This window comes from Natrix helvetica (assembly GCF_964273705.1).
Source record: "Natrix helvetica genome assembly, chromosome: 4".
Taxonomy (NCBI): Eukaryota; Metazoa; Chordata; class Lepidosauria; order Squamata; family Natricidae; genus Natrix; species Natrix helvetica.
In genome coordinates, this window is record NC_138550.1 from 113,725,074 (window position 1) to 113,751,733 (window position 26,660).

Sequence of the window (26,660 nt, forward strand, 5' to 3'; positions counted from 1 at the left end):
GCTCATTTTTGTGAAAAACAGATCTTTTTTTGCTCATTTTTTGCCCCCCCCCCCCCCCAGGAACACTCTACAAGCCTCCTAAGGACTATTCATGCCCTTTTTTGGGAAAAAAAACGGGCTGCTTTTGAGAGGTTGCAGAGTGCATTAAAAAAAAATTTTTTTTTTAAAAAAATTGCCTCTTCAAATCCTTGGTGTGTCTTATACTCTGAAAAATACGGTAATTTTAAAAACTAACTTTCAGGCAGGAGGCCCAGAAGCACCCAGTCCCGACAAATGTAAGCAAAGTAAAAGGAGCTTTAACAAAGCTGCCAACCCTTGGCACCATTAACATTAAAAAGAATCAGACAGCTTTTGTTTTACTGTGGAAACCAGATTCTTTCACCTATGAAGCCTGATTTTGAAGGGAAAGTTGCCTATTGATAAGAAAAGCATTGCCTATTGTTGGCAAGTTGCCCGTGGTTAACAAAGCAGTACGTAATAGCTTCCTTTTTTCTTTACTTCAGCAGTGCTATGTTGTCCCCACTATTCTGGGTTTTGGTGGCAGAGATCTCCCTTAACAGTTTTGGCAGAAATGTTATATTTGTTTAATATGGGAGAATATACCCAGTAGTGTAAGAAGCAAGAGTAAGCATAAACTATTCATAGTAAAAGGACTAAGTAGTAATCACAACTGCAATGCTAAATTGGCAATGAAATAATAATAATAGTAGCCTCAACCACCTCCCTATTGTTCTCTAGTGATTATTCCCAATTGATCCCTTTTCTGTAAAAATACGTAAGGGATTGGCTTTCTTTATGATCCCCTTCTCAAATGATCTCCAAAGTGGGTTGCTACTAATTTAAATAATAATATTCCTGAGTCTTTGCTTAGGGAGAAAGCTTGCAGGCAGAAATATTATGCAAAGACAACTGAGGCTGAAAAAATGGTTTTATATATATCTTTCAAATCCCAAGGTTTTTTTTTTCCTGACTGCTCTTAGACCTTATAATTGTAATCAAGTCATAATATAAGATCAAAGAAATTTTGGCTTTCTTCTTAGCATCCCCCACCCATGGAAAAAAAATTAACTGAAAGCAAGACACATTTACTGTAATCATATCCTTATGTGGCTTGGACTAAAAATAAATTCTTATTCCCTCTTTAGAATAATCAAGTGAAAATCACTTGATCTTGCCTGCTGGCATAAGGCAGCATGCACAAAACACAAGCAACCAACCAAACAAAACCTTAAATATGTTATAAAACAAATCTATTTATAAGTCCATCTTCTTTTCTCCATATTGTGGGCAAGTTAAAAGCTGCCAAAGAAGAAAATGCAGATTGGATTTTGGACAGTCGTGCCAACGCCTTTTTTTTAAAGGAATGTTCCAGTAATGTTGAAAAGTTTGTCTCTTCAAGAAATCTGGCTTAGATCCACAGTGATGGACTATTGTCCTATATCCAAAGTTCCTTCTTGGTTAGGTTAGGGTAAAGTGGTAGACAAGCAAATGCAAAGATTCTGGAAGAAAGGGACTATGTGATAGGCAGTAGGAGTGTAAGCCAGGAATGAGTCAGAAACTCCCTAAGTTGCCCTCCCTGTTGTCCTGTAATTGGCCGTGTATGGTGGAAAAGCAACCATTATTGCCCTGCTAGAAATTTTTCAACTTTCAGTTCTGTGAATAACAGCATATTTCTGGCTGTCAGTGAGATTTAGAATTGGGAGGGACTATTGGCCATGGTTCCACCCATTTCCTGAGGAGGAAAGGTCAATATGAGGTTTCCAGGGCTTATTTCTCTTCCTCATCTACATGGATGAGATCATCTGTTGGGATGGAGTGAAGTATCATCAATATATTGATGATATGCTGATGAGTCAGATTTATACAGCATCAGATTCAATCGAAGCAACAGAGAATGGTTGTTGGTTCATAATCTACTTTGGCTGTTCTTGGAAGTTTCACTCCCCTGAAAGTGCTGGCTTACAGTCAAGGGATCCTCCTGGATTCCAGGTTTAGGCTGGCGAAGCTGTGGATACTATGTCCAGAAGAGCTTCTGCCAAGTAGTTGTGGTCTTATCTAGAAAAGTACAGACTGAAGATGGTCATTTATGCTCTTGCTACTTGTATTTGTACTAGTGCAATTTACTCAACATGGGGCAGCCCTTGAAACCACAAAGAAACTTTAGCTAGTACCAAATAGAGCCATCCTCGTGCTTAATAATATTGTGAAAACCCTGGTGTTATGGTTTGTTTCAAAGATTCAGTTCAAGGTCCTGGACATTGCCAATAAAATACTATATGAAACCATGCTTGCTATTCATGGTTTATGTTTGAAATGTGAAATGGCTTTTAAAACAAAATATGCATATCAGTTCATAATCAATATTTAATAAACTCGAGAAAATACATTGTTGTCACAAATCTGAGTATAAATTAAAATGTAAAAAATCAATCTATGTAGTCAGAAGAACATCTATCAGAAGATGATTCATTAATGTGAAAATATATCTCAAAAATTAAAATGAGTGCAAATGAATTAGAAATGCAAATTTTGAATATTCATTTGTCCTTCACACAAAAATTACATTGCTATCTATTTAAAGAACTGCATTTGGAATCTAATAATAAAATGGCACCTGATTTATATTTGAAAACTACTCTTAAAAATGATACATAAATCAAAGAAATATTACACTGAACTGATTTTCAATCTTCAGGATCAGGGCTAAGCAGATACAAGAACAATTAATTTTGATAATGGAACATATCTAAGCTCTTCAAATGAGGTCATAGCAAAGATTTCAGTTTAGATACGAAAATAGGTAATGATTTTAATAACAGGTGGATAATGTTTTTTTGTAAAAAAACCTCCCAGTTTTAACATTTTAAAACTAAAATATATCTTATTTCTGGAAGACTTTGTATTATATATTCAATTATAGTAGGCATATATTTTTTAACTATAATCCTCATGTGATGGATTGTAAAACTGCATGTGAGGATATTTTCTAAAAATAAACACAGTCTTCTACCAACAAATAAATAGCACATATGGAATATATACATCCTTGCTCTTATACGGTGCAATGTGTTGAGTAGAAGATTTTAGTGCTGGGCTGAACATAATCCTAAAACCAGATCCAAAGCATTGTCTAAAATGCCACATTGGTGATAAGTTTTCCTTCTATTTTAAGGGAAGGATGGGGACATATCCAAAGGCCATAGCTGACCCTTAAAGAAGTTCTTTTCAAAAAATGTTGAGTGTGGCTCCTCATCATCCAAAACATGTCCATCTTTAAGACAGAAAATGAACAGGTTGTCTAGTTTGAAGAACAACTCCAGTTGTCTGAAGTATCAAAACAGAAGTATAACTGATATGGAATGCCTAATAACAATAGAAGAATTGACAGGGAAAGTTCAATGAGAGGGATCAAAAGGACAGCGTGATAACATAGTACAATAGAGCAAGAAAGATATACAGTATAAGCAAAAGGGGAAAAGAACACCTGCATTCTTGATAGGGTGGTAAGCCTTAGTCTACTAAACTTGGAACGTCAATAACCCTGGAATCAATTGCAAACTACAAGGATTTTTCTCCTTCCAAACATCATTTACAGGCCAAGAACCAATATGTTTCTGGAGAATGAGTTAATCACATTCTTTTACCGACAGCTGCCTCATGGCTGAGACAAAATGTTTCCTCCAGGATTTTTCTTCAGAATCCAATATTAAAAATGAATAAAACAATAAAACAAGATTGAAACTTTGCAAAACAATACTAATCTGTACCCATCAGGAATATTTTCAGGAGACTGAAATGACATTAATAGCCATAAATGTGGAGGTTTTAGCTCTTGCCTCCAATATATGATCGATGTGACACATATATTGCAAGGGATATGTGAGAAACTATTTTTTACAAGTTTTTAAAAGTTTACTTCTTTTATTTCTGGAGCCTATAAATGAAAGCAATTTGGTTAGTGATTAGTGCACCTGGCTAGAAACCAGGAGACCATGAGTTCTAGTCCTGCCACAGGCACAGAAACCAGCTGGGTGATTTGGGTTAGTCAATCTCTCTCAGCCTGACTTAACTCATAGGTGTGGTGTTATGGGGGACATAGGAGGAGGAAGGAGTATTAGGTATGTTTGCTGCCTTAAATAATTTGCAGGATAAAAAATAAAAAAATCTACATCTAAATCTGAAGCCCAGTAACGTTAATGCTCTGAAGTATAATTTCATTTAGAAAAAAAGAAAAGAAAAAAGTGAAAATAATTAGTTTAACAAAGGATTTGAAGCCCATCTCTTTGGCTCAAAGAGTGAAATGATTTAACTAACACCTTTTTTTTCCTTGACAGATGATCTATAGATAAGAAATCACTATGAGGTCTGATTGCTTTTAATTAATGTTTTTCCTGACAAAGAAGTTGTCTAGATGACAGTCAGTCAGTGAAGAAATTAGAGTGGTAGCGTGTTTGTTCTGAAATGACCTTAGGCTAGAACTGTGATTGATACCTTACCTTTGTTATCTTGTAATGTGAAGTTATGGTTGTTTGTTGCATCTCCTACCAAACTGAAGGAAAACTGATGACCATTAGGCGGCTCATCTCTGTCAATGGCACTGATTCTTTGAATGATCTAAGGAGGGGAAAATATCATCTTCATATCAGATCTTAGTTTGTTTTCATTACAATGTAATTATTTTGTATTAAGAATACATAATTACTCATAGAGAAAATTTAAATATTAATATGACCTCAAATGTATTTTTGTTAAAAGTACTTTTCAGAATGTGTATTGAAGTATTTTTTTAACACCTCTCCTTGCTGGAAAATAACATGATAGCAATAAGACTTATATACCGCTTCTCGGTGCTTTGCAGCCCTCTCTAAACGGTTTACAGAGTCAGCATATTGACCCCAACAATCTGGGTCTTCATTTTACCCACCTCAGAAGGATGGAAGGCTGAGTCAACCTTGAGCCTGGTGAGATTTGATCTGCCAAATTGCAACCAGCCAGCAGTCAGCAGAAGTAGTCTGCAGTACTGCACTCTAACCACTGCTGCAGTCAATTAATCTCTTGCTAAAACATAATATATCAGTAAAATAAATTTCACTTCCTCAGGCAGAATTTATTTCTTGAAATTGGCTCCAAGTGGTTGATCTTTTACAATTTTTTTTGAACAAAAGACAACAAAAACGTTTTGAAAGGGTTTCTAGAAAGAGGCAATTTCCATATATATTTTTGTGCTGATAAATAAATAAAGGCATACCAGGGGTTGTAACACAAATACACACACACACACACACACACACATACACACACACATTATTGGATAATGAAATTATAATTTATTAATATAATAATAAATTTATAAATTTAATTTCGATTCATACTATATCACACATTTTAATGTTGTTATTCTAATGTGTAATCTGGCCCATTTATTGCTTTTGAGGGAAAGTATTTTCCTGAAAATACTTTAAAATCCAATTCACATTGTTTTGGGCAATGTTATCATTTCAAAGGCCCAGAGAGTAGATTAAATTATTATTTTTAAAAGAAACAAATAGGGGAAATGATAGCTTTGATGGGTTCAGTGATTTTAATGAATTTTAAGAGGAAAAAATAATACTGTCGGCCAACGAAATCTTTTCTAAAGAAGCTGCAAATAGTCCATCAAACTGAAAGCTTAACTTTTTGCCTAAAGGACTTCACACAAACTCAAATATTTGAACTCTGTTATCCTGACACTTACTTATTTTCCCAAGACATAATAACAGAGCTGATTCAAATGTATGTTGCAGACTTGCTTTTCCGCATGACAGGAGGACACCTTGAGATTCATGTATAGTCCTTAAAAGCTTTGGTGGAACCCGAGTGCCCCTCCAAAAATTCCATGCAAAGTGTATTTTTAAATAATAAAATAAACTATAAGTACATTATAAGTAATAATAACTGCAGTCATTAATTTAGTTCACTTAAAGATCAGTCAAGACCTGAAAACATCAATCTTAAATGGAAAGATGTGGAGACTACAGATCAAAAATTGTGGAGTATGCTTGTAGCCTCATGTAAATGTTGCTATTTGTCCTGATTCTACGTAATCTTCCTCTTAGTCATCTTTTCTTGAAGTGGACTCTCTAGGACACTACTCCAGCACATCACTCATCCTGGCCAGGGATTTCCAGAGTTAGAGCCCATGCATCTTAAAGTTGCTGAAGCTGAGAAACAATGCTGTAGAGCAGCCGTTCTTTATTATCCTGGAGGATCCCTTTAAATAGTTTTCAAGTCTCATGGAAGTCTACTAAAAATTGCATACATTCACAATACAATTCACTCTAGCCTACACAATCCATATTTCATAAGGTTTCCCACAGCAAAGCAGCATGTGGGCAGCTATGTTCCCACAAGTCAAAATTCCCAACGATGCAAGGACTAGCTTGCATGGCACGGGAAACTGAAAAACTTATTTTTCCCCAATTCCGATCTTGTATGTATGCAGAAAAGATGAGGATACAACAGTGTCTTATGATACAACAGTGATACAGATGATATGACAGTGGTGGGACTTATCTCGGGGGGAGGGGGGGAATCAGTCTGCCTATCGAGATGAGGTGGACCAGTTGCTTTTGTGGTATGGAGACAATAACTTGGTCCTTAACACCAATAAGACCAAGGAGCTTATAGTGGACTATAGAAGGAATAGATCAGACATCCAACCCTTGGTTATCAATGGAGATCAAGTGGAGAAAGGGGCTAGTTTTAAGTTTCTGGGTGTTATCATAAAAGAAGATCTGACCTGGGGCTCTCACATTGCAGCACTGGTCAAAAGGGCCCAACAGAGATTAGACTATCTGAGACTTCTCAAGAAACAGCAACTGAATGAAAAACTACTGGTGACCTTCTACCACTGCACCATAGAGAGTATTTTAACTTACTGCATCTGTGTATGATTTGCACAGTGGCAGATAGGACATCACTAGAGACTCATTGGTTGCCTTCTCCCCTCTTTGGAAGAGCTTTATAGCTCCCACTATAAAGAAAGTTCAAAACATTCTTAAAGATCCATCTCATCCTCGGCACAGTGTTTTTTTTTTTGAACTATTACCATCTGGCAGACGGTACAGGACAATAAAAACAAGGACAAATAGGCTGAAAAACAGCTTCTATACCATAGCAGTAACTATATTGAATTCTACTCTATAGTGCAATATTAATGCAATATCAGGGGTTTTCAAGTAAATGTATAGAATGTATAAGTTTTTATTTTATTTTTTATGTATAATGTACACTGAAGATTGCATTTAATTTCATTGTAGGAGGTGCAATGACAATAAAGTAAAATAAAGTAAATTAAACTTACATGGCTGCTCATCTCATAAAAACAACTCTGGGTGACTGACAGTAATAACAGAATAAGTGTGTTGGAAGCGACCTTGGAGGTCTTCTTGTGTCAACCCCTGCTCAGGCAAGAAACCCTATACCATTTCAGACAAATAGATGTCCAATCTCTTCTTAAAAACTTCCAGTGTTGGAACATTCACAACTTCTGGAGGCAAGTTGTTCCACTGATTAATTGTTCTAACTGTCAGGAAATTTCTCCTTAGTTCTAGATTGTATTTCGCCTTGATTAGTTTCCATCTGTTGCTTTTTGTCATGCCTTCAGGTGCTTTGGAGAACAGGTTGACCTTCTCTCTTTATGGCAATGCCTTCGAACACTGCTATCATGTCATCCCTAGTCTTCATTTTCATTAAACTAGACATATCCAGTTCAAGCAATTGATCTTTATATGTTTTAGTCTCCAGTCTTCTAATCATCTTTGTCGCTCTTCTCTTTCTATAGTCTCAACATCTTTTTTATATCATGGTGATTCTATCCCTCTGTTAATAAGCCTAGCACTGCATTGGCTTTTCATAAACTTTAAAGATAATTAAGGCTCCTACTCCTCCCAAAAATCCTGTGGAATTCCTAGAAGTTTCTCATAGGATCCTAATGTTCTCCAGGGCACTTGTTGAGAAAGGGTGGTCTAACAATTTTGACGTGTCCTTCAACTTCCCAGGAAGTGTTGTATGAACTGGAAACATTGTATAAAATAGAAACCAGAAATGTTGTATTCCTATAGGGATATGTCTAAATGAATGGAAATGGGTTATTTTCATTGGTTAAGAAGTCTAGATGATGTTCAAAGCAGTCTGTAGTGTAGATTCACCTGTGCATTTCTGTAGTGGGATCTTGGATGATAAAGGTTTCAGACCTAATTAATGCTTATTTAGCTTCAAATCAACATGTCAGTTTTACTGCATTGAATTGATTATGTTTTAACTCGCGGTAAATCAAATCACTGTTTTGCAGAAAATATCATCAAGCTGTTTTGAATATAAATCCACACCTGGCCAGGTTCTGAATTTTCACAGACTGTTGTTTCATAATCCATAGCAAACTCAGGTGCATTGTCGTTAATATCCAGGATAGTGATGGCCACGTATCCCCTCCCAATTTGTGAAGGGTTTTCTGATAAAAAGAACAAAAAGGAATTATTATTCTTTATCATAAACCAATTCTGCAGGTATCTAATATATTCTGTATAACTGCATTAACAAAATGAAATTGTCAGTGGAAAAAAAAGTGACAAAATGCAGTAATTGCAATATCTCAACAAATCAATGACTCGTTAGATATGTTCTGCTTTTATTTGCACTACCTCTAGTTTACTATTTTAGATAAAGGCAAAGGAATAAACTTGGATGATGAAGCTTGTTGCATTTGATAGTTTCAGTCATCACCAGCAGAATCTAATGAAGCTACTCTTTTAAACTAAGATATAGGTATTGACATAGTAGTTAGACACAGTAAATTCCAATTTGCAGTAGCAGTTGACTAATGAACCTCTATTATCCATAATATAAGTCAAATATAATTCTAGGGTTCCAAAGGTTTACATGATCAATCAAATCTGCAGTGTCCTTTTAATGCTATTTATTAACCAATCTATTTCTTTTCTCTGAATCCATAAAAATGGTTACTGCAGTTTGCATTTTAAAAAAAAACATTACAGTAGAGCTCTTTCTAAAACAGCGGACACATATTTTATCCTATGATACACAGAAGTACTTTAATATACATAGAATTATCAAGGAATAGAATAAATATTAACTTTTTGTATGTCATAGTTTATAACTAGAAGCTTCTATTGACATGGGTTTTAGAAAAAAAAGATTCAAACTTGATTAGCTAATACAGTGAAAATCAACACTTTATAAAACTTCTATTTTTTAAAAAAATGGCAACTTACGGCTTTCCATTGCTAAAACTGTAATATTATGAACAGCATTTGTCTCTCTGTCCAATGTCTTTGCTGTGGTAATAACCCCAGTGTTGGCATCAATATTGAAATATCTTTCTAAGTCTGTATTTCGATCTATTGAATACCTGGATGAAAGATAAAAACAAAATTTTGATGAATATATATGTGTGTGTGTGTGTGTGTGTGTGTGTGTGTGTGTGTTATATTTGTACTGATAAATAAATAAAGGGAGACTAGTATAGATCTATTTCGAGCTAATTAGCTCTCATCAGCTAGCCATACCCTTACTGGGATTAGAACCCGGGCTGTATATATCTTAGGCAGGAGTTTTAGCCACTAAGCCACGGGCTCTGTTCCTTATCAGTTGAGCCAGGGAAATAGGTATGTATTTACAGGGAAATAGATATGTATTTACAACCCCTGGTATGTAGTCATACCAGGGGTTGTAACACAAATACATATACATATACATATACATATACATATACATATACATACATACATACATACATACATACATACATACATATATAATTGTACATTTTTAAAAATGTTTTATTGATTTCACATTAAGGTGAAAGAGTTTTTATTATTTTCCCTCTTCAGCTAAATTATTTTTTGAATCTGATGTTTTATTGTCTTCCTAAACTAAGGTAGTACATTATACTGTGTTATCTGCTTCTGTAAAATGCACTGTGTTAATTTAAACCCTATATTTCATAATGGTTTTGTTAAGGGAGGTCACAGGTATATTCTTGCCTTTTCTGTTATTTAATTCCTGGATACAGCAAGGGTTTTGGGGGATGGGTGAGAGGGGATACTCTACATGTGAATATAACCATGACATAAAATAGATCTGGAAAGCAGCCATTTGTATTTAATTTATTCCATTTCCATCAGAGCTTGCACAGTGAGATGTAATGGTTTAAAAAATATTTTAGAGGCATAAAAAGGATGGATAAAGAAATCAGAGAGCAGATCAGGTATTACATATCATCACATTTGCTCCTGGAGTTTGATTGTCATCATACAAACTCAGGCTCTTATCACTGAACACCTTTGACTTAAACACACTCTCTTTCTTCCTCCAAATTCTTTTGGAAGAAAATTTCAAAGCAAAAATAAACAGCAAAGAATGCAGAGAGATTATCCAATGCTCACAGGTTTGGTTACCCTCATTGCAAACAGCCACATCCTTTGAGATTCATTACAAATGATTCCAGACTTGGGTATGTTGACAGGATAATAGGATAACTCTAAATCATATTCCTGCCATCACAATAAAAGTAAAAAATCAGAGTTCTCACAAACTGGTAGTATGAATCATTCTACATAAAGCTTTTTGGTGTGCAGGGCAGCACTTCAAGAATGACAAAGAGCTTGTGGCATGATTTAAACAGTAGTGGAGTAAATGACTTAACTAGAATTTTACACAGAATCCATAATTTGATTTAAGTTCATCGGGAAAGTGAGTAAGTGAAAGAAAGGGGTAATTTAGGAGGATGGCAACAGCACTGTAATTGATTAAAACAAATGAGTAGAGAGAGAGAGAGAGATGTGCCTCTGTCATCTAAGTTCCAGAACTTTACTAATTTTAATGAAGTTATCATTTCAGAATTTTCACCTCTTTTGGCTATGCAGCAATGGGAGATATAAATGGCAGAGAAATGTAAACCTTTCATCAGCTAGTTCAACAATCCTGACAGAAAATGGAATATTGCAAAAACCATGGTTTAAAAAAGAATATGCTTCTATTCACATACAAAATTTTCACATTCTGCCAAAATTATTCCTAATCAAATAAAATGACTTTAAGTAGATATAGGTCTAAACAAATAATTCAGTTCAGTGTTGACCAAAAGGATGGACATTTCAGAGTTAGGAGATGAAATTGGTTGCAGGTAGAAGCCATCCAGTTGATGTTTTATATCAGGGGTGTCCAAACTTGGGAACTTTAAGACTTGTGGACTTCAACTCCCAGAATTCCACAGCCAGCATGGCTGGCTGGGGAATTCTGGGAGTTGAAGTCCACAGTCTTAAAGTTCCCAAGTTTGGACACCCCTGTTTTATATGGAAATCTACGTACATCAGTGGATCAGTCACAAATATAATTTGAAGATTCAAGAAAGTGATATTTTTTTATGTGAAACAATAAATATTGATCTTTCTGGACTTAAAAAAGGCAGATTGGAATGTAGAGCGAGATAATTAACAAGCTGGCTAGCATAGCTAACACTAAGCCTTTGTCATATTTTTTTTCTTACAATTATTGCAGTTTTTAAAAAGAACATTTCAGAAAAGTAACTGGGGCAGCTGAATTCTTACAATAACTTGCATTGAAAATTTGCAAAAAAAAGTTCTACAATCCTCCTGTTTTGCAACCTCTCTTGCTGTTTATTGTCTATATTTGGTTTGTCTATTTATTTTAAACAGCTATCTTTTCTCTAGTTATGTGGATCTAGAATCATTTAGTGCATGCTACTTTTTCCCTCTAAGGCCACATAATTACAAACCAAAAGAGACTAATGAGCAACTATTAGCAATTAGAATTAAATTTGAAAAAAAATGAGGACATTAGATGATAGCTTATAAAACTTAAAAAAATATATAACCATAACTAATGTTAAAACTAAAAAGTGGTGGTGGCAAAGTGGTTAGAATGCAGTACTGCAGGCTAAATCACTGCTCGCTCCAAGAGCTCAATTCTGAATGGCTAAAGGTTGACTCAGCCTTCCATCCTTCCAAGGTTGGAAGAATGAGGACCCAAACTGCTGGTGGCAATATGCTGACTCTAAACCACTTAGAGAGGGCTGTAAAACACTGTGAAGCAGCATGCAAGTCTAAGTGCTATTGCTACTGCTAAAATTTATTTTACAAAACAGAAAGATTGGGTTCCAAAAATATAAAGAGTTTATGAAATAACATTAATTTCCAATCTAGAGTATATTCTGTCTGGGCTTCTGAATCTTGCAGAACGATTTTATTTTTGATCGTTTTTAACAGATTAGTTATCACAGAAGCTTTATATCATTCTGTCTCAAATGTATAACTATTATCCGAAATGCTGCTGTTAAAATGTATACTATCATCTAGGTCAAACTGGTGGCCTGCGGTCCAGGTACATCATGTGCAGGCCATGCCCGTCCCAGCTCTGAGAATGGGAAAAACATCACAAAATGTCGTGATGGCAATGTTACGCAGTGAGTTTGACACCTGTGACCTAGAGAGACTAAATTACTTGAGATATTCTGGTTTTGGTAACAGCATTCTGATTTGATTTTTGCTACTCTTTCTTTAAGCAGTATCATGTAAGCAACACAGTGCTCTTGGGGTTTTAATATAGTAATTCATAACCTCATTTATTTTGAGCTTGTGAATTATTAATGAAAATGTTCAAATTTTGTCAAAAACGTACATTGAGCGAGGTAACATGCAGTAAATGGATAACATAATTGCTAATCCACATGTGCTGGATTTGAATTCCCATAAGTACATACAAGACTGTAATCATATGTTCTATATACCTACAAAGCTTTAATATCCTTTGCCCACATCCTCTGAATCATGAGTGCTTTGCTGAATTATTTTATTTTAGAGGAATTTGTTGTGCATATGTTTAATTGGTATGGTTTGGCTTGCTTTAAATTCTCCCACTAAGGATAATTTTTTTAAAAAGTTTCATTTACTGATTAACCAATTTAAATCAGTTTGCAGAAAGCTGGGATGTTACCTCCTGCCTAAATTAATTATTTTTATTTTTCTGCTAGAATTCCAATAGTGTTTCTGCAACAATAGTACATTTATCTGTTTCATTTTAGTGCCTGTGTGTATGTTATATCTTGTGAATGTATTCTAATATTTGGCCAGGAATGCCAAACTTGTAAAAAAGCTTCATGGTCAGCACCAGAGATACTGCTGGTCATCTGATAATATAATCATTCCTGAGAGGTACAGGTAGATGGAATTTAATTTCTGGTCAGCTTTTAACCCTTTAAGTTAATAACTCTACCATTGTGTAGTATTGCTAATAAACAGTCACAATGGAAGCCATTTGTGTATTTTCTTGAGAAACATTCAACTGATTATAAGTAATGTAATAACATTGTTTCAAGCATTTTGTGCTTATCGTTTTCAGTTTTGGCTCAAATGAAGTAAGAACCTGCCATTTCTAAGTTACAATTGCATAGCTATCAGACCCTTTCTGCTCTTACATTCAACAGTACTTTGAGTTAAATTATTTTGAAGAAGTTCCTTTCCAGCCAATCTAATATCACAAACTAAAATTCACACACAAAATAAGGACATCACACACACTATAGATATACATATTCATATACATATGGATTTTTTTTGAAGAATAAATACTGAAGCAATATCCAGGACTGATTTTGTTTCTAGAAATAGTCTGTTTCTGAATAGCGGCTCGTATAATTTAGAGAGAACAAAAGCTATGGTTTGTGGATAATGAGAAATTCTTGTCATCTGTGGAATATTTTCCTCAGATTTCATTTACGATGCATGTTGTTCCTCTTTCTGTATTATACAAATGCCACAAACCATTGCATTTTGCCTAGAATACTGATGTAGTAGTATTTACCTATTCAAATGTTTATAAATTGCTGTGCCCCAAAGAATCAAACCTATTTGCAATTACAACAGAAAAGCAAATTAATATTATGCAGATTTAGCTGCTTCCGCCTCTTAACAATTTAGTGAACTGCACATTTATAAAGATCTTTGGTATTTCCTGCACACGGTCCTTGTTAATATACTTGTGCACAATTTTAAAGTGAAATGGAACCTTGTTTCAGTTGATCAAATCACGGTCATGTTCTCTCTCTCTCTCTTTCTCTCTCTCTCTCTCACACACATGGATGTTCATCCCTCCCCCCCCACCTCTCTTTCTCTGCATATGTGTGATTGTGGGTGCATGTGTGTGGCTGTTTCGGAGATATATTTTAGAGCACTGCCCCAATTCCTGAAGAATTCTCCAACTTTGGGATTATGAAGGAAGAAAATAAAGGGACGAAATAGAAATATCCCTCCAACTGAACTGACCAAGGTTTCATATTCGCAAATACTCCTGTGAGAAAAGCAACATATAACAGGAATAAATGAAAAGAATACACTGAAAACAAGCAAACAAACAAAAATGGAAATGAGCTATTAAATTACCTGACAGGACTGTTAGATGCATCTGGATCATGGGCTGCTACAGTACCAATAATAGTGCCTACTTTGGCTGCTTCAGATACCACCATGCTATACGAAAGTGAACTAAACATGGGTGGCTCATCTACATCCTCCACAATAATCTTGACTGTTGTCACATCATTGAATGGTCCAAGGCTTAAGAAGCGGGCATCTACCTGCTTATTTGCTGCTTCAATTCTCAGCGTGTAGCTGGTCTTTGTTTCAAAATCCAGCTCCTAAAAATGGCAAAGTTCAATTAGCAAAGTCTTTGATTTATGACTACCCAAGAATATACAGGTTTCTCCCATCTTTGTATGCAAAAATGTCAGTCTTTCCAACTGACCTAAGAAAATTTATGTAAACTAAGTTTTTACAATTCCAAATGAAATTTTTGCAATCAATTCAAGATGCTTGAATATGGTATTGAGAAGTTTATGCTGGAGAGAACTGGGGTGAACTGGATGTATTTCCAAGATGAATACTGCTGCTTTCAGTCCCATATCCATCAAACTAATGAATGTCCTATCAATGTAAAGGATTATGGTGCATTATAGAAATTCCCAACCTCTAGAAATTCTTACAGGGGAAACTTTCCATTAAAATGGCTGCATGATGATATAATCGTATTACATAAAGTAGGTAATAGTTTGCGCTGATAAGTAAATTGCATTTGTTTTCATCATTCATTTTCTGATATGTTGGTTTGAAATAATCAAACCAATATTATGTATTCTTATTACTACCTGGTGATTTCCTCTATTTCTACATACCTGCGAGTTTGTTTTGTGTGGGATGGGCAAATTAGTAATTAGATTCCAAACACTATTAATGAATAATTACATGCATAATAGTATTTTCTGAATATGCAGAACTGGATACGAACGATATGAATCAGCTGCATGGAAACTGATTGAAATACTGCTAATCTCAGAATCAAACATGAAAATTAGATTGATTAAGAATGCCGATCGCTGTTACTGAAATTCAGAATGTTATAATGGAAGAAACAGACAAGGATAGTTGCATGACAGAGAAGGTCAAATCCGAGAACACAGATTCAGTTGTTTGACAGCTTGCTTTTTCAGTTCACGGTCATTGAGCACATTAAGAAAAGACAGGCACCAACCTCTATGGTTTCTTGTGGATGTGCCTGCACATGCTGATTTACCCCCATGACCTACATGCCTTGCCAATAACTGTGGATACCTTGTTTAGAGTTTTAAGATTCTAGTATCATCTCTTAGCACTGCCACTAATATGGAAGCAAATCTAAACTATGTGAATTATTCTTTTTTGTTAGCCTGATTATGCAAATATGCTCTTCTATGCTTCTACTACCATGTGTTGGAAGTAGATATGAAGCAGACAAGCTTGTAATATAAACAAAGGGAATGAAATGAAATGTGCCATACCTATAATTTCCTATTTTGAGTAACATTTCCCCCCCTCTTTTGAATCAGAAAAGGGTGTGTCATGCTGATAATCTTATCTCTTATTATTACTGGGATTGATGTACACTATCTGGAAAGGTCTTGAAAATTATCCAAATACTATTGTTATTAAAATGAATATACTTATTTTAATATCTGAAATGCTAATCATAAAACCCACTTAATGACTCAATCCATTAGAAAGCAGTCAGAGTGCAGTATCATCGCAAAATATGAAGATTCATCACTTCAGAAAAGAATACCATTCTCTTAGATATTTTTCTTCCTCTTTCAAGAGCTCTATATAGAAGACAGAGCACAACACATGAAATCAAGGTGGTGAACTTTAATATACTGAACAATAAAGGGGTCAGGGAGGCAAAGGCTATTTCAAACTCAGTAGACCTTCAGTCTTGATACAGAAAATTTTCTTTTCAAGTGTTCTGAGACACTTTTGCAATGAGACTTTAGTTTTAAAACAGAAAAAAAATACGGAACCATTTCAAGTTTTTGTTCTTAAAGGATACACTAAACTTAGAATGCTCTTAAGAAACATGTAAGCAAGTGGGGGGTTGTTTTGTTCGTAACTTAACGTAAAATGTTTCCCATTTTGTGCATAATCCTAATTTGATGCTTCATCACAATCTTATTCATTAATACTATAGTAAATTATGATCATGATGTCACACCTTTATTGTAGCTTTTAATTTGTTTAAATCAGACATAAATACAGTTATTTTTTATAACTACTATATGTTTTTATAACTACTATTATACATGTCTTCTAACATATTTAATGTAATATATCGATTCATCACAGGGACTGTTCCAACTCCATTAAAAGATTCCACTACAAGTTTCTTAGTTAAGTTCATAGGTGTCAAATAATGAAATGCATAAATATCCATTCTATTCTAGCTACTGTATAGTCATTTGACAACTGCTCATCTAGGGCACTTTCATATTCAACAAATTATTTGGTGGCTGCTATTGAAAACATTCCAAATGCTTTCCACACTCCATTTGTTTTTGCTTGTTCCACCATATCCAGCAGAAATGGAGTGTAGCAGTGAAATCCTCTGAAGTCTGCTACTGGTTCAGTGAGTTTGCTACTGAGGGTGCGCTTTGCGTGCGTGTGCACCTGAGGCACGCCCACGCAGTGCCAAAAAAGGAACATTTTGAAGCCTTCTGAGTCTGCAAAGGTAAGTAGAACAGTGATGGGGAAGAATCCGCTGTGCCACGCGATTTAGATTAGCTAGAAAGCAGGAAATCTGACGATTCTAGCTAATATAAATCGTGCGTCACAGCTGATCACTGGAAATACCGGTTTGCCCCAGCTGGTAACATTTTTTTTTTTACTATTGGTTCGGGTGAATCAGTTCAAACCGGTAGCATTTCTCTCCTGAACAGAGTGCTCAGTCCTTTTTATCAAACAGTGCTATCTTTTTGCACCTTGTAGATAGGTCTTCACGAGACAGTGCCTGCCCTAAGAACAGTACCACTCTGAAAATCCAGATGGCCTCTTCCCTGTTAGCTTTCCATAAGGTCCTGGCTGTTTCCACAGGCATTTGGGCCAGGAGGTAAAGCATGCTCTGCTGCTGCTGACGTGATTTGAGAGAGATGGAGCCATCATGGTATTTTTGTTGTGCTTTTTGTTTTAATCATTCTACTCTACCTAGAGTTATTTTTATGAGATGGGCTGATATGATTCAATATCATATCATAATAATCAGAGTCAGTTTATTGTAGTGGTTAAGGTATCAGATTAGAAACTGGGAGACCAGTTTCTGGTCCCATCTTGGCACAAAACCGGCTGGGTAACCTTGGAAAAATCACCCTCTCAACCCTAGAAAGGAAGCAATGGCAAAGCATTTTCATATAGTTGCTGATCAGTAGAAATAGGTACCATTTTTTTCACTGCACCAAGTACTGCTGACTGAAGAAAAGGAGAGGTTAGCTTGATTTGGTTGATGGGCCTTTCAGACTCAATTGCTGATTTAACAAATTTGATCTAAAATAAGCATTGTATTGATTTCCTTGTACGTAGTATTATTGTAACATCCTAGGATAGATATCAAAGTAAAATTCAAATTAAAGCAATACTCTGGGTTATAATATAAGGATACTATTCCATAAACATTTTTCTATTTAAATTTTGAATTAAAAATAATTCATGTACTTTGATACTAATTATCATTGAGTTAGTCTTTGGATTACTGCAACTAAAATATGGGTTTGAGATACGTACAGGTGAAACTCAAAAAATTAGAATATCGTGCAAAAGTTCATTTATTTCAGTAATGCAACTTAAAAGGTAATATATGAGATAGACTCATTACATGCAAAGCAAGATAGTTCAAGCCATGATTTGTCATAATTGTGATGGTTATGGCTTACAGCTCATGAAAACCCCAAATCTACCATCTCAGAAAATTAGACTATTACATGCACTCAATAAAACAAGGATTGCACACAGAACAATATCGGACTTCTGAAAAGTATAAGCATGCATATGTACTCAGTACTTGGTTTGGGCCCCTTTTGCAGTAATTACTGCCTCAATGCGGCATGGCATGGAAACTATCAGCCTGTGGCACTGCTGAGGTGTTATGGAAGACCAGGATGCTTCAATAACAGCCTTCAGCTCTTCTGCATTGTTTGGTCTCATGTCTCTCATCTTTCTCTTGGCAATGCCCCATAGATTCTCTATGGGGTTCAGGTCAGGCAAGTTTGCTGGCCAATCAAGAACAGTAATCCCACAGTCATTGAAGCAGGTTTGGGTGCTTTTGGCAGTGTGGGCAAGTGCCAAGTCTGCTGGAAAATGAAGTCAGCATCCCCATAAAACTCATCTGCGGAAGGAAGCATGAAGTGCTCCAAAATCTCCTGGTAGACGGCTGTTTTTCTTTAGCCCATGTAAGACGCTTCTGACATTGTTTGTTGTTCAGGAGCGGCTTGACAAGAAGAATACGACATTTGAAGCCCATGTCCAGGATCTGTCTGCGTGTGGTGGCTCTTGATGCACTGACTCCAGCCTCAGTCCACTCCTTGTGAAGTCCCCAACACTTTTGAATGGCCTTTTCCAGACAATCCTCTCCAGGCTGCGGTCATCCCTGCTGCTTGTGCACCTTTTCCTTCCACTTTTTCCTTCCACATAACTTTCTATTAATGTGCTTTGATACATCACTTCGGAAACATCCAACTTCTTTTGCAATTACCTTTTGAGGCTTCCCCTCCTTATAGAGGGTATCAATGATGATTTTCTGCACAACTGTCAGGTCAGCAGTCTTTCCCATGATTGTGATTCCTACTGAACCAGACTGAGAGACCATTTAAAGGCTCAGGGACCCTTTGCAGGTGTTATGGCTTAATTAGCTGATTAGAATAGGACACTTTGAGCCTAGAATATTGCACCTTTTCACAATATTCTAATTATCTGAGATTGTGAATTTGGGGTTTTCATGAGCTGTAAACCATAATCATCACAATTATGACAAATCATGGCTTGAACTATCTTGCTTTGCATGTAATGAGTCTATCTCATATAATAGTTTCACCTTTTAAGTAGCATTACTGAAATAAATGAACTTTTGCACGATATTATAATTTTTCGAGTTTCACCTGTATAATAGCAAATAACAACTATCCTTAAGGTTAAAGGGACAATTGCATTCTCTAATTCTTTAGTATAGTGAATAAAGCTTGAAGGCTTCATTAATATCTATCTTCTAGTTTTATCTCCTTAGATCTTCACCTCATCTACTTTTCCAGACAACAATTTTAAGACTCATACAGATAAAATGATACATTTTAAATAATGTAATTTATATCACATTTCCATTTCCAAAGTGATGTGGGTTATCTCTGAATACTGCTCAATCTTGTTAACATGTTTGAATTAGACTTTTGCTTCATTTTATTAATATTTAAAATTCAAATAGTAGTAAATTCTCTAATAAAGAACTGAGTCCGATAATGTAGAATCACATTTTTAATGTTTTTAGACAACTTGTTCTTAGATTGTATAAAACATGCTTTGTCTATTTTTTTGTAAATTTAGAATTGAAATTGACAGCAATACGATCAGCAACCTGGCATACCTGTATCTCTGCTCTTTTCATTCATTTGTAAAATTGTAAAAAAGTGGAAATAGTGTGTACCAGTGGTGGGTTTCAAATTTGTTTAGAACCTATTTGGTAGGTGTGGCCTGTTTTGTGGGAGTGGCTAAGCGGTCATGTGACTGGGTGGGCATGGCCAACTTGGAAAATGTGATGAAACTCATTTAACAATGCTCTTGCTTAGCAACCAAAATTTTGGGCTCAATTGTGGTCATAAGTTCTCTTTCTCTTTCTTTCTTTTTTTCCTTCCTTCCTTCCTTCTCTCTCTCTCCCTTTTTCTTTCTTTCATATCTCTTTCCAACTTTTTTTCTTTTTTCTTTCATTTTTTCTTTCTTCCTTTCTCTTTCCTTCTTTCTCTTTCTTTCTTCCTTCCTTCTTTGTGTGCATCTCTCCCACTTCCTACCTTCCTTTCTCTCTTTCTCTCTCTCCCTCTGAAACCCTATTTCTATGCCGCTCGGCGGATGACCTGATGGGTGTCCGAAGGTGTTGGGCACGCCACAGAAGGCATGCACGTCATGCACATACACCACTTTCTGCAATGCAAGGCACATATGTAAGGGAGACTGGATCAGCTGAGAGGCTGGCAAAAAAGAAACCTCTCTTTCTCCGCTGCCGCAGCTTGCAAACAAAACAGAGAGGATGGCTGACGCTCCCTCCTCGCCGCTTTCTCGGCCAGCCACCCAGCCGGCTGCAGTAAATGAAGAGAACACCAGCCAGCATCCCCACCTCCTTCCTTTGTTTGTTGCCTCTGTTTCCTTTGTTTTCTCTGTTTCTCAGCTCGTGGCTCACAAAGGAAGGAGGCGGGAATGCTGGTTGGCGTTCTCTTCATTTATTGCGGCCTGCTGGTGTGAGCCCTGCCTGGCTGGGTGGCTTGCTGGGAAAGTGGCGGTGTGTGGTGTGTGTGTGAGAGAGAGAGACAGCCGCCTCGTTTCTAATGAAGTGGGTGGGGAATCCATGTGATTTCCTCCCACTGCATGGATTCCCCACCCCCTTCATTGGAAACGAGGCGGCTGCCAAAGAGAAGACAGTGCGCGCCACGTGGGCTTCTTCCAATCCTCCACTCTGGCAAAGGAAGTGGGTGGATGGGGCAAGCCTGGTATGGACAGGCGGGGTGAGTGAGCGAGCAGCAACTGGGCGGGCAGGCGGGGGAAGCGAGCGAGCAGCGACTGTGTGGGTGGGGTGAGCAAGTGGGGGGCAGGCCAGGGGAGGGAGCAATTCAGTATGGGCCTCCGGAAGAATGAGTACTAGAAGGCACGCTAAATTTCACCGACCAGTATGCCTGTACCAGTCCGTATTAGCCCGTACCAGCTGGAACCCACCCCTGGTCTGTTCACTAAAATACATTTTAGTGACATTATAGTCTAGTTAAATACTTTATCTATTACCGAATTCCAAAGCTCCCCCAAAAATAAACCAATCTTACCTTTTGTATCATAATAATTCCTTCTTGTGTCTCCTTGTCCACTAAAATTTTGAAAACACCCAAGCCATCACCATCCACAATCTTATATTCCATTTCAGCATTAACCCCTATGTCAGCATCTGCAGCCTTTAATCTAGCCACCATTGAAGCCAAAGGAAGTGATTCTGGAACATTATATTGGTACGATCCTATAAAATTAAAAGTGATTAGTGAATCTTTATGGTTCGTACATCTAATAATCTATGACCTTCTTTAGCTAATCATAAAGGGTAGATATAAAATGAGTGCAGTTTTGAAGCAGTACATTTTGTTTCCATACGCCCATCTAGGGTTCTCCGCATCCTTTTCACCAATGTTACTCCTTTCTTCTATACTACAAAGGCACCATGTATAAATATACTATGGAAAAATACCTAATCCATCATATGGGCTGGAACTGGAACATCCAGAATTTCTGTCTAAAAAGGGGAATTCCCAGGAATAAACACAAACAGTTTTTACTTCTTAAGATCTCTAAAGGGAAAAAAAAAAACATCCCTTAGGGGAAAGTTGAGGATGGAGGACATAGCCAAGTATGCAATAGTAGTATTGTATGCTCTGGGCCCTCAGTAGGATTTAATTATATGAGAAAGATAGTGATCTGTCCCCACTTTATGTAAAGCTACATAACGGGCACAATTGATTATTTTTGTTGATTTATTGACAGTTCACTGGAATGCCACAATCAACTCTTATGCTTAATTTTTGGAATAAAAGGTGAAAGGTATGGACTTTTGTGATGGCACATTAATGTTTTCTGCTCTTTTAATTCAGTCTACATTTCTTTGAGAATATTGATGCACAAATGCATTGCTGAAAATAATGCCTAACCTAAAGTTTCTGTCAAAGGGAAAGCTGCTTCCAATGGCCTTTTAGCTCCTATAGGCCTCAAATCACTAAAGGAAAATAATAAATGAATTTGTAGGATCACAGATAAATCTATAGTGTCTTAAGGAGACAATTTTTCCACGTCAAATAATTGAGATAAATTCTAGTCTTGTTCTGTATTGGATTTTCTTGTGGCTCAAACTGAAATTGATCAGATTACAGATTAAGAAAACAGGAACTGACACCACAAACCTTTCCACTTCCAGAAATTGAATCTGTTGCATTTTATTATTTGTCTAAGTAATTTAAGATGGGGAAAAATTAAAATTCCATTTTCTTTTCCACTTGTAAAGAAACTAGTTTTAACAATTTGTATATATTCTGCACATTAAGGTAACTTTCTTTTGCAATGGGACTATTAAGAAAAGCAGGGAAATATAATACTTTTGAAAAATAGGATAACTGAAATGTGGAAGCAGACTTCTTTTTCTTATTTGATTTAGCCATAAAACAGCTCTGGTTTCCCCATATTGATTTTCCCTCTCCCTCCCTCCCTCCCTCCCTCCCTCCCTCCCTCCCTCCCTCCCTCCCTCCCTCCCTCCCTTCTTTCCATAAGAGACCATAAGAACAAGACTCAAACGAAAAACTAGTTTTGAGACTTTTGGGTTTCCAAAAGATAAGTTGTTACAAATATTAGGGAGTTTTGAAACAAAAGAAAAAGGCAAACATCAGAATTACACTGTTGGATAATAACCAATTCAAAGTAGAGTGTTGAGTGACAATTGATATTTGCTTTATATTCCAAAATAACTTTTACTATCATCATTGGCATTTCATATATCTCTAAATCCATGCCATTCCGTCTTCAGTGGCAATTGGTAGATATGAATCCTCAAAGAAAATATATTTGGATAATTCAAGGAAACATTAAGAACCCTACATTATCAGGATTTATTAAAAAATATACTATATCACTAATAACATCTTTATATTTCTGTATATGAAAAACAATGAACAGCTGTTGTCTGTAATCAGCATTTTCTATAAGAAACAGCTAAAGAAGCTGAAAGAAATTTAATTCATAATTTGAATCTTTGTCCAAAATTAATTCCAGCCATTAAATAGCTGAATTTTAGCCATTCTAAGTACCATACCAATATAAATTTGTTACTGTGCAAATTACCTTTAATTATCACTATAGAAACTTACTGCGTGGAAATCGTGGAGGATTATCATTGACATCAGTCAGGGTAACAGTGACAGATGTGGTCCCAGAAAGACCCCCATTCTGACCAACCATATCCTTGGCTTGAATGACAAGCAAATATTGGTCTTTTGCTTCTCTGTCCATATTGGGAAGTGCAGTCTTGATAATACCTAAAGTATACCAAAATAGTACATAAAATAGTAGTAACCATCTTATCAGTTACTAAGCATGAACATACAGCAGCAACATTTGCATTGTATCCCCCCCTCCCCCTCCCCAAAAGCATAATACAAAATTCTGGGCTACCATGACTTTAAATTATCAAGTATTTCAGTGAGCATCATTCAGAAAGTATGTACTCTAGGTAGGCCCACTTATATTAAACAATCGCTAATTTTAAATATCCAGCAAAGGAGCAGGGGTAGTCAACCTTTTTATACCTACCGCTCACTTTTGTATCTAAGTTAGTAGCAAAATTTTCTAACCGCCCACCGGTTCTACAGTAATGGTGATTTATAAAGTAGGGAAGTAACTTTACTTTTTAAATTTATAAAGCAGAGTTACAGTAAACCCCTACCGCCCACCATGAAAGCTGGAATGCCCACTAGTGGGTGGTAGGGACCAGGTTGACTACCACTTATATAGAGACTTTCTCTTGCCCAATATATATGACCTTTTACCTCCAGAACTTCTTTTCAGCCCAATCAGGTTTATTACATCTACTTTACTGTTGCTGATTTTTTTGCTAGCCTTATTTGTTTTGTTTCACTCTTCCGTAACATTATTTATCTTTCCCATACTTAATGTTCTTTCTTTTCTCTATGTTTTAAATGACATATGCACCACTTTTTTTAAAAAAAAATTGTGGGTCACCTGAAACATCCCACTGACTGGGGCTGGGACAAAGAAGTAGATGATTTAATTTAATATTAAAACCAAAAATTCAAAATACAGTCAATATTATCACTTCCTAGGTATTAACTATTTTTCCCTTTGTCGTATCAACATGTTGTACCACTGCTTTAGTAACATGAAAGAAAAAGAAGATAATGATTCATAAAATGACCCAGATTTGCTTGGTTGTCAACCCAATATAGGCTATACCAGTTAAAAGACTAACACTGTACATAATACATTGTGTTTTAATTCATGCACCTTAAAATTAAGCTCCCATAACTAAATAGAATATTCTCAATATAACTAGAACTGCTATGAATACTATGGACTACCAAATTGCCATACTTAAGTTTTCATTCCATCTGTCCCAAATTCCTATATTTGTGAATGCAGCTGAAGAATATAAGAGCTCTGGTGTTGGTCAGGTCAGGCCAATAACTCATTTAGTTCAATATTGTGTTACACAAGGTCCACCCATAAGCATTCAGGAAGCTTATAAGTACATTGAGATTCCCATTCTTTAAAAACTGAAAAATTGCAGTGCTTGAAACCATACAGTTATCTGCCATGCTGTTAAACTCCAAATTTGAATAGTCCAAATTTAAGATCTGAACACTCAAATGATTTGGGAATACATTATTGCACAAACATTCAAAATAAACAGTTCCAATATTCTGCAAGTTAATAGTAACAAGCGGGGGGCGGGGGCTGAAGTTTTGGAAAAAAATATATTGAAGGGCCCTTGCAATCCTTACACTTTGGAGTGTTAAAACTCCAAAAGACTGTTTTATTTCTATAATGTTGAAAGCTTCTGTCAAGAATGTACGGTGACAGCTGAGAGACACACCATACAATGGTGTGGATACTTTGGGTAAAATGAGTTACTGCCCTCAAATGGATTATGCCTGGTACAGAAGTTATTTCATTTTTTTAAGGTAGTCATTGGATACAGCAAATAAATTCTTTGTCTCAATCTCTGAGATTTTCACTACTCAAAGTTGCTTACTTTAAGGTTTTCTAGTGAATTGTAAAAAGAAAAAAAAGGAAAGAAAAAAAGAAATAAGATCACATGACGGGGATGTTGCAAACTGGCACGTGTCTTGAGTTTTTTCAATGCTACAGTGTAAACAAGATGGGACTAATAAAAATTAGGTAACCCAGTCAACATCTAATGGCAAGAAACTGTAGGAGTTGCAATTCCTCTCAACAAAACAAGGAAAGACATTACATTTCCTACTTCCATTATAGTCTATGCACACACAGAGACTGATTTGTTAAACAGAAGTAGTCAAAGCCTTTTTCTCTGCCATCAAAGTGACAACATGGAAGAACAATAGCATTTATCATTCTGTTGCCAAACTCCCATGCTGCCAAAATGAGTTTCTTAAGAATCCCAAACCATAAATGACCCAGTACAATCTTTGGTGCTATTAATAATCTGGTGCCATGCTGTGCATTTAAATGAAGCTATTCTAAATTAGCTAATATCTTAAAAATAAAACAAAGCAAAATCACTCACTATAATTAGAGAACTTTGATGTAGTAGCTGAAGCACTGCATTGTCTGAAGCAGTTTTAGAGCTATCCATTTGGCCATCTCTTTGTCACTGGTAATTACTCTTTGAAATTTAAAAGAAGAGGGAAGAAAGGAACAGAACAAATGTTCTGTTACCATTCAACTATGAAGATAAGCATTGGGCAATTAAATATCTCTCCTTTAACTAGGAAGGTTTTCATATTGTTATACAGTACAGCAGGCAGAGATATAAGATTTTATCTCACCATTGTTCCATGTCACCAGTTGAGAAAAGACAAAATGTATGATCAGCTAAGATGCATTGGCCTTCTGTAACATCCTTGATATTTATAAACTCTAGATCCAGATGTATTTCTTTCTGCTTTTTTTTTTAATTTAGAATATTCTAACCAGAATGTGTTCACCCAATTATGGCTAGACTTCTTTATAATTTCAAATTCGTTGAAAATCATTACACAATTTAATTATTATTAATGTATTTATCAAACACATTTTTTATCCGACCATTAAATGACTCTTTCGCCAGCTTACACAGAATATTAGTAAATATCTACCATAGCATCTAAGGCTTGATGCATGATAACAAATTTACAATTCACAAACTATAGGAAATACAGGCAAGAATCAATCAAAATTAAAAATCAAAGACAGCATCATAAAAAGCTTAAGGAAAAGCCCCCTAAAACAATTTGTGAAATGTTAGCAGGG

The 26,660-nt window shown here is 35.9% G+C and overlaps 1 protein-coding gene across 1 annotated transcript in view; it reads right to left on the minus strand.

Annotated features, from left to right (window-relative positions):
- The window catches only part of CDH7 (cadherin 7), a 132,093-nt gene that overhangs the window by 11,544 nt on the left and 93,889 nt on the right, over positions 1–26,660 (minus strand). Inside the window, exons 5-10 of the mRNA XM_081950529.1 lie at positions 23,522–23,689; positions 21,446–21,633; positions 14,460–14,713; positions 9,273–9,409; positions 8,370–8,491; positions 4,497–4,614 (exon numbers count right to left, since the gene is read on the minus strand). Coding sequence (XP_081806655.1) covers positions 4,497–4,614; positions 8,370–8,491; positions 9,273–9,409; positions 14,460–14,713; positions 21,446–21,633; positions 23,522–23,689 — 987 coding nt within the window. The remainder of the gene's footprint in view (positions 1–4,496; positions 4,615–8,369; positions 8,492–9,272; positions 9,410–14,459; positions 14,714–21,445; positions 21,634–23,521; positions 23,690–26,660) is intronic.